The sequence below is a fragment of the Papio anubis genome, chromosome 3 (genome assembly GCF_008728515.1).
Source record: "Papio anubis isolate 15944 chromosome 3, Panubis1.0, whole genome shotgun sequence".
In the NCBI taxonomy this organism is placed as follows: domain Eukaryota; kingdom Metazoa; phylum Chordata; class Mammalia; order Primates; family Cercopithecidae; genus Papio; species Papio anubis.
Genome location: NC_044978.1, coordinates 177,943,483 through 177,957,999, shown reverse-complemented (window position 1 = coordinate 177,957,999; position 14,517 = coordinate 177,943,483). Strand labels below are relative to the sequence as shown.

The following is a 14,517-nucleotide window of genomic DNA, read 5'->3' as shown; positions in this document are numbered from 1 at the left end:
TCAGAATGGCTATTATAAAAAGTTAAAAACTAATAGATTTTGGCAAGGTTCCAGAGGAAAGGAAACATTCATACATTGTTGTTGGGGTTGTAAATTAGTTTAGTTCCCATAGAAAGCATTTTGGAGACTCTTCAAAGAGCTAAACATAGAATTACTATTTGGGCCAGCAATTTCATTACTGGGTATACACCCAAAGTAAAATGAATTATTCTACCAAAAAAGACAGCTGCACTCGTGTTTTTATTGCAGCATTGTTCACAATAACAAAGACATGGCATCAACCTTGGTACCTATCACATGAAATCAACTTTGGTGCCTATCAGTGGTGGACTGAATAAAGAAAATGTGGTAAAACTATGTATTGGGTACTAGGTACGTTATCTGGGAGACAGGTTCAGTCAAAGCCCAAACCTCAGCATCATGCAATATATTCATGTAACAAACTTGCACATGTATCCCCCAGAATCAAAAGAAACAAAAACAAAAAAAAAGACAGAAGGGGGTTTCTTCAACTTAATAAAGGGCATCTATGAAAAAACAAAACAGCTACGCGCACCGGAAGACGGAGGTCCTCTTTCCCTGCCTAACGCAACCATGGCTCGTGGTCCCAAGAAGCATCTGAAGCGGGTAGCAGCTCCAAAGCATTGGATGCTGGATAAATTGACCGGTGTGTTTGCTCCTCGTCCATCCACCGGTCCCCACAAGTTGAGAGAGTGTCTCCCCCTCATCGTCTTCCTAAGGAACAGACTTAAGTATGCCCTGACAGGAGATGAAGTAAAGAAGATTTGCATGCAGCGGTTCATTAAGATCGATGGCAAGGTCCGAACTGATATAACCTACCCTGCTGGATTCATGGATGTCATCAGCATTGACAAGACGGGAGAGAATTTCCGTCTGATCTATGACACCAAGGGTCGCTTTGCTGTACATCGTATTACACCTGAGGAGGCCAAGTACAAGTTATGCAAAGTGAGAAAGATCGTTGTGGGCACAAAAGGAATCCCTCATCTGGTGACTCATGATGCCCGCACCATCCGCTACCCCGATCCCCTCATCAAGGTGAATGATACCATTCAGATTGATTTGGAGACTGGCAAGATTACTGATTTCATCAAGTTCGACACTGGTAACCTGTGTATGGTGACTGGAGGTGCTAACCTGGGAAGAATTGGTGTGATCACCAACAGAGAGAGGCATCCTGGATCTTTTGACGTGGTTCACGTGAAAGATGCCAATGGCAACAGCTTTGCCACTAGACTTTCCAACATTTTTGTTATTGGCAAGGGCAACAAACCATGGATTTCTCTTCCCCGAGGAAAGGGTATCCGCCTCACCATTGCTGAAGAGAGAGACAAAAGACTGGCGGCCAAACAGAGCAGTGGGTGAAATGGGTCCCTGGGTGCCATGTCAGACCTTTGTACGTAATTAAAAATATTGTGGCAGGATTAAAAAAAAAAAAAAAAGGAAAGAAAGAAAAAACAAAACAAAACAAAACAAAAACAACAACAAACCCAACCACATCAGACTTAATAGAGAAAGACTGAATGCTTTCCCCTTAAGATCAGGAAGAAAACAAGGATGCCAGCTCTCACCACTTCTATTCAACACTGTATTGGAAGCTACAGTCAGGGAAAATAGGAAAGAGGAATAAATAAAAGCCATCTAGATTAGAAAGCAAGTAAAACTATCTCTGATCAAAAATTACTTGATTTGTATGTAATTTTTTTAATCTGCAAAGAAACCTATTAGAACTAATACATGAATTTAGTAAGGCTGCAGCAAACATAATTAATATACAAAAAATCGCATGTATTTCTACACACTAGGAATGAATAATCTGAAAATACAATACAGAAAACAATTTTATTTAAAATAGCATTAAAAGATTCAAATTCTTATAAATAAATTTGGTGAAAGGAGTACAAGACTTTTACACTGAAAACTACAAAACATCATTGAAAAAATTAAATAAGATATATACAAATGAAAATATTCATGGATCAAAAGATTAATATTAGGAATGCAATACTCTTGAAATTGATCTACAGATTCAACACACTTATTTTCAAAATTTCAGCTGTAAGTTTTGCCAAAATTTCCAGCTGGTATTAAAATTCCTATGGACATGCAAGAGATACATAATAACCAAAATAATCCTTCAAAAAATGACAAAACTTTCAAACTTATTACAATGTTATAGTAACCAAGACAGTGTGGCACTGGCGTAAATAAGGATAGGAAAATTGATCAGTAGAACAAAATTGAGTCCAGACACAAACATCTTTATGATGAACTGATTTTGACCAGAGTGCTAAGACAAATGAATAGGAGAAAGAATGTAGTCGAGATTATTTTGGTTATTACGTATCTCTTGCATTTCCATATGAATTTTAATATCAGCTTGCAATATTGGCAAATATTATAGCTTAAATTTTAAAAATAATTGTGTTGAACCTGTAGATCAGTTTCAAGAGTATTGCATTCCTAATATTTAATCTTTTGATCCATGAATATTTTCATTTATGTATATCTTATTTAATTTTTTCAGTGATGTTTTATAGTTTTCAGTGTAAATGTCTTGTACTCCTTTTGCTAAATTTATTTATAACCTGCACATTCAGCACATGTATCCTTAAAGTAAAAGTAAAGTTCACATGTATAAACTTAAAGTAAAATTTTTTTAAAAATTAAGTAATTAATTCAAGAATGCAGTCACGCACTGTGTAACGTTTCAGTCAACAATGGACTGCATATACAACGGTGGTCCCATAAGATTATAATGGAGCTAAGGAGTATTATCAGCCAGTGGTAACTTGATGATCTTGGCCCTGTGCAGGCCTAGGCTAATGTTTGTGTTTGTGTCTTGGTATTTAACGACAAAGTATGCAGAAATAGAAAAAATGCATGCAGAAATAGAAAAAATATTATAGAATAAGCATATAAAGGAATAAAATATTTTTGTATAGCTGTAAAATGTGTGTTGTATGCTGTGTTATTAGAAAAGAGTCAAAAAATTTAAAATATTTAAAAGTTTATAAAGTTAAAAAAGTTACAGTATGCTAAGGTTAATTTATTATTGAAGAAAGAAAAACATTTTAAAATAAATTTAGGGGAGCAAGGTGAGCCTTGGAAGATGGGCGTCCATGGCTGGGCTCCACTGCAACAGGAAACTAACCCAAGAACAGAAAACCAAATACTGCATGTTCTCACTTGTTAGTGGGAGCTAAACAATTAGTACATATGAACACAAAGGAGGGAACAACAGACACGGGGGGCTACTTGAGGGCCGAGTTTGGGAGGAGGGTGAAGATCGAAAGACTACCTATCGGGTACTATGCTTATTAGCTGGGTGATGAAATAATCAGTACAACAAAACCCCATGACACACAATTTACCATACAACAAACCTGCACATGTATCCCTGAACCGAAAATCAAAGCTCTAAAAAGAAAAGAAAATAAATTTAGTGTAGCCTAAGTGTACAGTGTTTATAATGTCTGCAGTAGTGTCCAAGTGTACAATAATGTCCTTGACCATCACATTCACTCACCACTCACTCACTGACTCACCCAGAGCAACTTCCAGGCCTGCAAGCTCCATTCATGGTAAGTGACTTATACAGGTGTGCCATTTTTCATCTCTTATACCACACTTATGCTTTTTCTATGTTAGATACATAAATACTTCCCATCGTGTTACAACTGCCTATGGTATTTAGTACAGTAACATCGTACATATATCTGTAACCTAGAAGTAATAGGTTATACCATATAGCCTAGGTGTGTAGTACCCTATATCATCAAGATTTGTGCAAGTATACTCTATGATGTTCACACAGTGCTCAAATAGCCCAATGAAATCTTTCTCAGAATGTATCCCTATCAAGCGACATATGACTGCTATTTCAACAAATGGTGCAGAAACACCATTTATTCACTTGCAAAGAACGAAGTGAATTCTTAGCTGCCACCATACAAAAACTTGCTTTAAACTCAAGATAAATCATAGACCTAAACGTAAAACTAAAACTTTAAAACATAGTTGTTTTGTACTGAGAGATTCTTTCAGAACCAAACATAGGTGTAGGTTTCCAAGACCTTGGATAGGACACCGAAAAAAATAGAAAGTTGGTTGTCATTAAAATTAAAAACTTTTGTGTTCCAAAGGACACTATCAAGAAAGTGGAAAATCCAGAGAATGAAAAACCTCACCTGCAAATTACATATCTGACAAGAGATGTTTATCCAGAATTAGATTTAAAAACTTACAACTTAATAATAAAAAGACAAATAATCCAATTTTAAAAATAGGCAAACAATTTGAAAAGACATTTTCCCAATGAAAATATACCAAAATAGCCAATAAACCCATGAAAAGATGTTCAACATCATTAATCATCAGGGACACTTAACACGAAACCACAATAAGACATCATTTATACCCACTAAGATGGCAAAAATGAAAAAGATGGACAATGACACAGGTGCACATAGGATCTGAACCTCCATGCGTTGCTGATGGGACTGTAAAATGGTTAACCACTGTAAAAACAGTCAGAAAAGTCTGGCGAGTCTTCATGTTAAACAAAGAGTTACTATACCATCCTTCACTTCCACTCCTAGATATATACCTAAGAGAAGTGAAAAACATGCCCACACAAAAACCTGGACACGAATATTCCTAGTAGCATTACTCACAATAGGGAAACAATTGAAACACTCCATCAAGTATAAAGTGTGGTAGAGCCATAAAACGAAAGATTATTTGACCATATAAAAGAATTGAAGTACTGATACATGCTACAACATGGGTGAATCTTTTAAACATCATGATGAATGAAAGAAATCAGTTTTGATAGGTTATATGTTATATGATTCAATTTTTATGGAACAAGCAAATCTATGGAAACAAACAGTAGGTTAGTAGTTTCTGGGGGCTGGGAGGGGCAGGGAATCAACAGTAACTGCTAATGGAGATCAGATTTCTTTTAGGGCAGATAAAAATATTCTGAAGTTAGACAGCGGTAATGATTGCACAACTGAATATATTAAAAACTCCTGAATTGTACATTTTAAAACAATGAATTTTATGGCATGTGAATTTATACCTCAATAAAACTTTTACCTACCCCACAAAGCAATATGCACAACAATGTTTAATATACTACCATTTGTGTAAAAAAAAGAATTTTACAAAAAGGAGAAAAAAACATATGTATTATTTACATGTACATAAAATGTCTTGAAGTAAATTCATGAAACTGATTGGAGTGGGAACGACACTAGATGGCCTGGTTTCAAAGATGAAAGAGAGACATTTCACTGTACACTCATGTCCATCTTTTAAATTGTGAACCATATAAATGTATCTATTCAAAAATAAAAAAACTTTAGAATTATATTCATCCATTTAAACTGAAAAAATGGGCAAGAGGCTTGAAGAGGTTCTTTTAAAACGGATGTACAATTGGCCAATAAATATATAAAGAGGTGTTCAGCCTCATTAGACATCAAAGAAGTGCAAATTAAAATGAAAATGTGATACCTCTTTACACCCAACAAAAATGCTAAAGAAAGAGTGACTGACGATATTAAGAGTTGCTAAAGATGAAGATCAATTCTGTTCCCTCATTCACTGCTGACTGGAATGTAAACTGGTACAAACCCTTTGGGAAATGACTTGGCAGTATCTACTAAAGCTGAACATATACAAGCCCAGAGATCCAACAATTTCACTCCTTAGAATATACCCAACAAAAATGTACACCTGGCCGGGCACAGTGGCTCACGCCTGTAATCCCAGCACTTTGGGAGGTCAAGGTGGGCGGAACACGAGGTCAGGAGTTAGAGACCAGCCTGGCCAATATGGTGAAACCCCGTCTCTACTAAAAATACAAAAAATTAGCCCGGTGTGGTGGCGGGTGCCTGTAATCCCAGCTACTCGGGAAGCTAAGGCAGGAGAATCGCTTGAAACTGGAAGGCAGAGGCTGCAGTGAGCCAAGATCACTCCACTGCACTCCAGCCTGGGTGAAAGAGCAAAACACCATCTCAAAAAGAAAGAAAAAAAAAAGTTCACCTGTATTTACCAAAATACATATGCAAAAATGTTCACAGCAAAATTATTTGTACAGGTCAACAATGCAAAAACAGTCCTATTTTGAATTCCAACAGATTAAAAGTTCATTAACGGAAGAATCATAAATAAATTGTGCTATAATTATACAATGGAAAACTAGTGCTACATGCAACAAAATGGATAGATCTCACAGGTATTACATTAAGGGAAACAAACAAGCCAGATAAAGTCATTACATGATTCTCTTGATAGAAAATTCAAAACTAAGCACAACTAAGTTTTGACATTAAAAATCACTACAGTGTTTGTCCTGGAGGAAGAGGATAGTAATTGGAAGAGGGCAAGAGGACTCTGAAGTGCCACTGATCTACATGGAGAACACTTAGGGTGTTCCCAGGTGAAACTCAATATGTACACTCAGTCATTTGTGTAATTTTCCATAGATCCATACTTCCATAAAACTTATATTAAAGTATCTGACTCACCACATCTTATAGATTACATGTTATTGAGAAGTCTAGTTTTGTGGCTCATCTCTTGGGTGTAAAATGGTTTTTAATGTAGTTTCAATTTGAGTTTCTTTGATTAGAGTATATTAGTTTGCTAGAACTGCCATAACAAAGTACCACAGCCAGGTGACTTAAACAACAGAAATTTATTTTCTTATAGTTCTGGAGGCTGGAAGTGCAAGATCAAGGCACTGGCAGGGTTGGTTTGAATGACCTCTCTCCTTGATGGCTCGTCTTCTCACCATGTAATCACATGATCCTCCCTCTGGGTTTCTGTGGGTCCTAATCTCCTGTTTCTATAAGGACATCAGTCATATTGGATGAGGGTCCTCATGACCTCATTTTAACTTAATTGTGTCTTTTAAGAACCTGTCTCCAAATACAGTCATATTCTGAGGTACAGGGGGTTAGCAATTTATCATGAGAATTTTGGGGAGAACGCAATTCAGAGTGAGCCTGATGTCTACTGACATGCAGTTTTACTGTGTCATGCAGAGTTGTATTTCTATCCATTAGCTTGAAGTTTTAAATTGTGTGCTACTTACCATTTGATCTATCTACCAATAAGGGAGGTGTGTTAAAAATCTCTTACCATATATTAGATTTCTTACTCTTCCTTGTAATTCTGGCAATTTTTCCTTCATATATTTCTCAATTTTATGTGAGGATCATACAAGTTCAGAAATGTGAATCGTTCTTATCATTGCCGCGGTTATTCTCAGGATCCTAAAAAATTCCTTTTGCAGTGCAGTCGATTTGTACTATAATTCTTTTCTTGGTTTATGTTTTTCTATCCCATTATGTCCAGTCTTTCACTATCTTCATGCTTTTCATCATGATGCTTGTAAACAGGCTACACATAGGTTTTTAAAACATTCAAACTGAGAGTTTGGGTATTCTTTAGTAAGTTCAGAATGTTTATAACTATTGTGGTCACAGATATATTTTTATCATTTTATATAAAGTTGACCCTGAACTACATGGGGGTTAAAGGTATCAACCCCCACAACACTAAAAAATCTATGTGTAATTTTTGATTGTCTTATGTATTACGCTGTAGCTCCATTGATAAAGTAAGCTAGAGTCGCCATTGCCAAGGCACAGTGTAATTACCGCCTGTAACTTGCAGAATTTTGGGAGGCCGAAGTGGTGGATCTACGGAGGTCAGGAGATCAAGACCATCCTACACATGGTGAACCCCTGCCTCTACTAAAATGCAAAAAAATTAGCCAGGCTGCAGGCATGGCGCCTGTACCCCAGCCACTTGGGAGGCTTTGAGGCAGGAATGGTGAACCTGGAGGTGGAGCTTGCAGTGAGCCGAGATCCGCCACTGCACTCCAGCCTGGGCGAGACTCCATCTCAAAAAAAAAAAAAAAAAAAAAAAAAGAAATTAAAATGCTATGACAATCTTTAAGAGAAATATATTTATAATACTGTACTGTATATTGATACTATAAGTTTACATCTCTTGCCTATAAGATGAACAATTTGTTTAAAATGGCACCACTGCCGCCGCTGTGGTACATCAAGCACCAACTCTTCTTGTAATATCGCTGACTTTCTGTTTCTTGGGAGTATACTTTGGTGCATCACAAGTGGTACCTCAAAATCTTGAAACGCAGGTTTATAGTATTGTACTAAATCCAATGAAAAATACACAGAACTAAGTAGGAGATAAATCACTTTTTCTGTGATATGCAATTGACTGGAAAGATGAACGGCTCACGTGGAGATGATTAGTATCATATGATGTTTTAAGCAGAAGCAACACTTGAGCTCACTGCATTGGCAACAGAAGGTGGCTGTAAAATTATTACAGTCGTACTGTATGTGCTACAGTGAGTTTTATGCAGTTACGATTTCACACTACATGTCTACATTTGTTTACATGTCTATCGACTTCGAATGTCCCCCTGTATGGTCTGTAAGGGTCTGTGTGTAAGTTTGAATACATTTTAACTTTTTATAATAGATTAATGTACATTTTAGCATAGTAATTGATAAGGCCAAAAAAACCATAAGAACCCTCGAGTAGTTTTACTATATCACCCCTTCTATTATTCTATCCCTTCTATTACTATTGTATTCTATCCCTTCTATTATTACTGCCTAAGTCGTCTCTTAAACCTAGTTTTTAGAGTTAAAGTTTACTTTTGTCTTAATCTTGTTCAATTTACTTGTTGCCATTTAAAACTATTTCCTTCTTTTTTTGCTGTCTTCTTTTGAGGTTTGATGGTTTTCTCTTCTTGTGTTTTGCGCAACTACTATAGTTTGTTTTGCTTTTTGGGTGCCATGAGGCTTACATAAAATATTTTATCCTTATAACAACCTAATTTAAGATAAATTAAATCACATACAAAAGCTCTATGCATTCACTCCCTCTCCCTCTTTTATGATTTTGATTTCAAAATTTACATTTGTTTTTGTAATTTGTATCCCTAGACAATTTTTGAATAGTTTTGTGTTTTAACCCTCTGAGTAGGAATAAAATTGCTTTACACACCACTCTTACAGTACAATTAGAAAATTCTGAGTATGGCAGTATATTACTTATACCACTCAGTTTTTTTTTTTTTTTACTTTCATATTTTTTTGTTATTAGTGGCCTTTTGTTTCAGCTTAAAAAACAAAAACAAAAACAAAAAAAAACACCCTTTAGCAATTTCTGCAGGTCTAATGGTGATGAACTCCTTTAGCTTTTGTCTGTCCAGGAATTTTTACTTCTCCCTTATTTCTGAAGAACAACTTTGCCAGGTAAAATATTTCTGATTTACATTTGTGTTTCTTTCAGCATGTTGAATATATCATCCCGCTCTCTCCTGGCCTGCAGGGTTTCTGCTGAGAAATCTGCTGAAAGCCATCTTGGGGCTCCCTTGAATGTGATTTGTTTCTTATGACCTGCTGCTTTCAGTATTCTTTGTCTTTAATTTTTGACAATTTGATTATGCAGTTTCTTGGTGAATTCCTCTTTGGATTAAACTTGATTGGCAACCTGAGTTTCCTGTACCTGGATGTTTTTGTTGTCGTTCCCTAGATTTGGGAAATATGGGGGCCATTATTTCCTTAAATACACTTTCTCGGACTTTTTCTCTTTCTTCTCTTTCAGGAACATCTTGATAGTGTCTCATAATTCCCATAGGCTTTCTTTGTTCTTTTTTATTCTTTTTTTCCCTTTTTGTTCTGCTGACTGGGTAATATAAACAATGGAATACTATTTAGCCTTTAATGAAAAGAAGGAAATCCTGTCATTTGTGACACACTAATGACTCTGGAGCACATTATGCTCAGCGAAATAAGCCAGGCACAGGGCGGGAAATACCACATGATCTCATTTATATGTGGAATCTAATAAAGATGAACTCATAGAAGTACAGAGTGGTTATCAGAGGCTAGGGAGGGGTGGTCAGGGAAGGAGATGGGGAGTTGTTCATCTAAGGGTATGAAGTTTCAAATAAACAGGAAGGATAGGTTTTGAGACCCATGGAACAGCAGGGTACTATAGTAAATAATAATGTATTGTATACAGTAGTTCCCCTCTTCTCCATGATTTTGCTTTCTGTGGTTTCAGTTACCCACAGTCAACTGTGGTCTGCAAATATTAAATGGAAAATTCCAGGAATAAACAACTCATAAGTTCTAAGTTGAGTGCTGTTCTGAGTAATGTGATGAAATCTCATAGTATCTTGCTCTGTCCTGCCCAGGACACAAATTATCCCTTTGCCCAGTGTATCTATGCTGTATATGCTACCCAGCCACTGGTCATTGACATTGTCATGGCTTGATAATCCGGGATCACCTGAAGCAGAGAATTCTTCTTCTGTCTCATCAGTAGGTCAATAATAGCCAAATGCTACCTCACAATGCCTGTGTCAGTCCCCTCACTTCATCTCATCACATAAACTTTGTATCATCTCACATCACCACAAGAAGCAGCATTAGTACAGCGCAGTAAGATATTTTGAGAAATATCACATCCACATAACTTTTATTACAGTAGATTGTATAATTGTTCTTAGTGTTAGTTATTACTGTTAATTTCTTACTGTGCCTAATTTATAAATTAAACTTCATGATAAGTATATATAGTAGGCCCTCTGTATCCACAGATGCAGAACCCATAGATATGGAAGGCTAACTATCCTGTGGCATTTTATATAAGGGACTTGAGAATCTGTAGATTCTGGCATCTGTAAAGAGTCCTGGAATCAATCCTCTGCAGATGCAGAGGGCCAGTTTAATGTATAGGTAAAAAACATGATATATATAAGATTTGGAACTATCTGCAGTTTCGGGTATCTGCTAGGGGTTTTGGGACGTATCCCTCATGGATAAGTGGGACTGCTTTATACTAACTAAGAGAGTAAATTTCAAATGTCTCATCATCAAATGATAGGTAAGTGAGGTGATGGATATGTTACTTAGCTTAATTTAGTTATTCAATATTGTATACATATATCAAAACCTCACATTATAACCCATAAGTATATGTAATTATGACTTGTCAATAAAAAACAGTATTAATGAATTAAAAATAGGTAAATCAATTTTTTAAAAATATATTTCAAAGAATAAACTATGTAACATATATATCTGTGATTTGTAAATATAATTACATAAATGGTATAGCCATTATCCAACTTAAGAAACAGAACCTGTCCAATGGTACCTAAACCTTGTGTGTTTCATCTCAATTATGTCCTCTTCCATCCCCCAGATGGAAACACTAATTTGAGTTTTGCATTTATTCTTGTCTTGCCTTTTTAAAGCATTAATAAAACGGTGCATATCTCTCAATTTTGTTGCTGAGTTTAGCATGATTTAAAATTTACATCATGGTATTATTATTTATTTGCTTATTATATTTCTTCTTTTTAAAATTTTGCCTTAAGTTCTGGGATACATGTGCAGAACATGCAGGTGTGTTACATAGATATACATGTGCTATGGTGGTTTGCTGCACCCATCAACCTGTAATCTAGGTTTTAAGCCCTGCATGCATCAGTTATTTGTCCTAATGCTCTCCCTCCCGTTGACCCCCAACCCCTAACAGGCCCTGGTGCGTGGTGTTCCCCTCCCATTGTCCATGTATTCTCATTGTTCAACTACCACTTATGAGTGAGAACATGCAGTGTTCAGTTTTCTGTTCCTGTGTTAGTTTGCTGAGAATGGACATCATGTTATTATTATACCATAGTGACTGATATGGCTTGGTTGTGTCCCCACCAAAATCTCATGCCAAATTGTAATTCCCAATATTGGGGGAGGGACCTGGTGGGATGTGACTGGATCATGGGGACAGATTTCCCCCTTGCTGTTCTCATGATAGTGAGTGAGTTCTCATGAGATCTGGTTGTTTAAGTGTGCAGCCCTTCCCCCTTTGCCCTCTCTCTCTCCTGCTCTGTCATGTGAAGATTATGTCTGCGTCTGCTTCTCCTTCCCCTTCCACCATGATTGTAAGTTTCCTGAGGCATCCCCAGCCGTGCCTCCTGTACAGCTTTCAGAACTGTGAGTCAATTAAACCTGTTTTTTCCATGACTTACCCAGTCTCAGGTATGTCTGTGTGTATGTGGTTCTTTTTTTTTTTTTAATTGAGATGGAGTCTCGCTCTGTCCCCCAGGCTGGAGTGCAGTGGTGCGATGTCAACTCACTGAAACCTCTGCCTTCCAGGTTCAAGTGATTCTCCTGCCTCAGTCTCCCAAGTAGCTGGGATTACAGGCGCTCACTACCATGCCCGGCTAATTTTTTTTTTGTATTTTTAGTAGAGATGGGGTTCTACCATGTTGGCCAGGCTGGTTTCGGACTCCTGACCTCATGTGACCCACCCATCTCGGCCTCCCAAGGTGCTAGAATTACAGGCATGAGCCACTGCGCCCAGCCAGGTATGTCTTTATAGCAGTATGAGAATAGACTAATACAGAAAATTGGTACCAAAAAAGTGGGTCATTTCTATAAAGATACCTGAAAATGTGGAAGCAGGTATGGAACTGCATAATGGGAAGAGTTCAGAACAGTTTGGAGGGATCAGAAGAAGACAGGGAGAAGAGGGAGAGTCAGGAAGATGAGGGAAAGTTTGGAACTTCCTAGAGACTTGTTGAATGCATGTGACCAGAATGCTGATAGTCATATGGAGAGTGAAGTCCAGGCTGAGGAGGTCTCAGATGGGAACTTACTGGGAACTGGAGTAAAGGTCACTCTTGCTATGCTTTAGCAAAGACACTGGTAGTATTGTACCCTGCCCTAGAGATTTGTGGAACTTTGAACTTGAGAGAAATGTTGAACAAAAAAATGACCAGAAACTAGAACTTATATTTAAAAGGGAAGCAGGGCATAAAAGTTTGGAAAATTTACAGCCTGACCATGTGGTAGAAAAGAAAAACCCATTTTCTGGGGAGGAAATCAAGGCTCAGAAATATGCATAAGTAAAGAAGAACCAAATGTTCATAGCCAAGACAATGAGGAAAATGCCTCCAGGACACTTCAGAGACCTTCGCAGCAGTCCCTCCCATCACAAGCCTGGAGGCCTACAAGGAAAATATCGTTTCGTGGGTGAGGCCTAAGGCCTTGCTGCTTTGTGCAGCCTTGGGACTTGGCGCCCTGCATTCTGGGCACTCCAGCTCCAGCTGTGACTAAAAGGGGCCAAGGTACAGCTTGGGCTGTTGCTTCAGAGGGTGCAAGTCCCAAGTCTTGGTGGCTTCCATGTGGTGTTGAGTCTGCAAGTGCACAAAACACAAGAGTTGAGCTTTAGGAGCCTCTGCCCAGATTTCAGAGGAAGTATGGAAACACCTGGCAGAGCCTTCATGGAGAACCTCTATTAGGGCAGTCCAGATAGGATATGTGGGGTTGGATCTCCAATACAGAGTCCCCACTGGGGCACTGCCTAGTGGAGCTGTGAGAAAAAAGCTACCATCCTCCAGACCCCAGAATGGTTGATCACTGGCAGCTTGCACTGTGTACCTGGAAAAGCCATAGGCACTGAATGCCAGTCTGTGGATGCAGCTGTGGGGGTTGTACCCTCCATAGCCATAGAGCAGAGCTGCTCAAAGCCTTGGAAGCCCATCCGTTGCACCAGTGTGGCCTGGATGTGAATTACGGGGTCAAGGAAGATTATTTTGGAGCTTTAAAATTTAATGACTGCCCTACTGGGTTTCAAACTGGCCTGGTGCCTGTAGCCCTTTGTTTTAGCCAACTTCTACCTTTTGGAATAGGGGCATTTACCCAACGCCTGTACCCCCATTGTATCTTGGAAGTAACTAACTTGTTTTTGATTTCACAGGCTTATAGGTGGAAGGGACTTGCCTTGTCTTAGATGAGACTTTGGACTTGGACATTCAAGTTAGTGCTGGAATGAGTTAAGACTTCGGGGGACTGTTGGGAGGGCATGGGAAGGTTTTGAAATGTGAGAAGGATATGAGATTTGGGAGGGGTCAAGGGCAGAATGATATGGTTTGGCTCTGCGTCCCCACCCAAATCTCATGTCAAATTGTCATCATCAGTGTTGGGGTAGGGACCTAGTGGGAGGTGATTGGATCATGGGGGCAGATTTCCTTCTTGCTGTTCTCATGATAGTGAGTGGGTTCTCATGAGATCTGGTTGTTTAAAAGTGTGTAGCACTTCCCCATTTGCTCTGTTCCCTGCTCCACTGTGTGAAGATTGTTCCTGCTTCCCCTTCTGCCATAACTGTAAGTTTTCTGAGGTCTTCCCAGCCATGGTTCCTGTACAGCCTGTGGAACTGCGAGTCAATTAAACCTCTTTTCTCCATAAATTACCCAGTCTCAGGTATGTCTTTATAGTAGTAGTGTTACTCTCTGTAACAACATTGGTAACACAGATTCAGGCCTCAGTGCTTATGAGATATATGCCTAGGTTTCCAAATTCACAAGTGAATTTTCTTTTCTTACTAGAGTCCATTAGAGACTTCTTGTTGTCTCTTATG

The 14,517-nt window shown here is 38.1% G+C and overlaps 2 protein-coding genes across 4 annotated transcripts in view; one reads left to right on the top strand and one right to left on the bottom strand.

The window, feature by feature from the left end:
• Nucleotides 1–14,517, bottom strand: part of STK32B (serine/threonine kinase 32B) — a 412,340-nt gene that overhangs the window by 188,151 nt on the left and 209,672 nt on the right. The gene's annotated exons all lie outside the window — the stretch shown is intronic.
• On the top strand, nt 552–1,451 carry LOC101026069 (40S ribosomal protein S4, X isoform-like). Its single transcript, XM_009206513.4, has one exon. It carries the CDS (start codon nt 595–597, stop codon nt 1,384–1,386), a length of 792 nt encoding a protein of 263 aa, XP_009204777.2. The 5' UTR covers nt 552–594; the 3' UTR covers nt 1,387–1,451.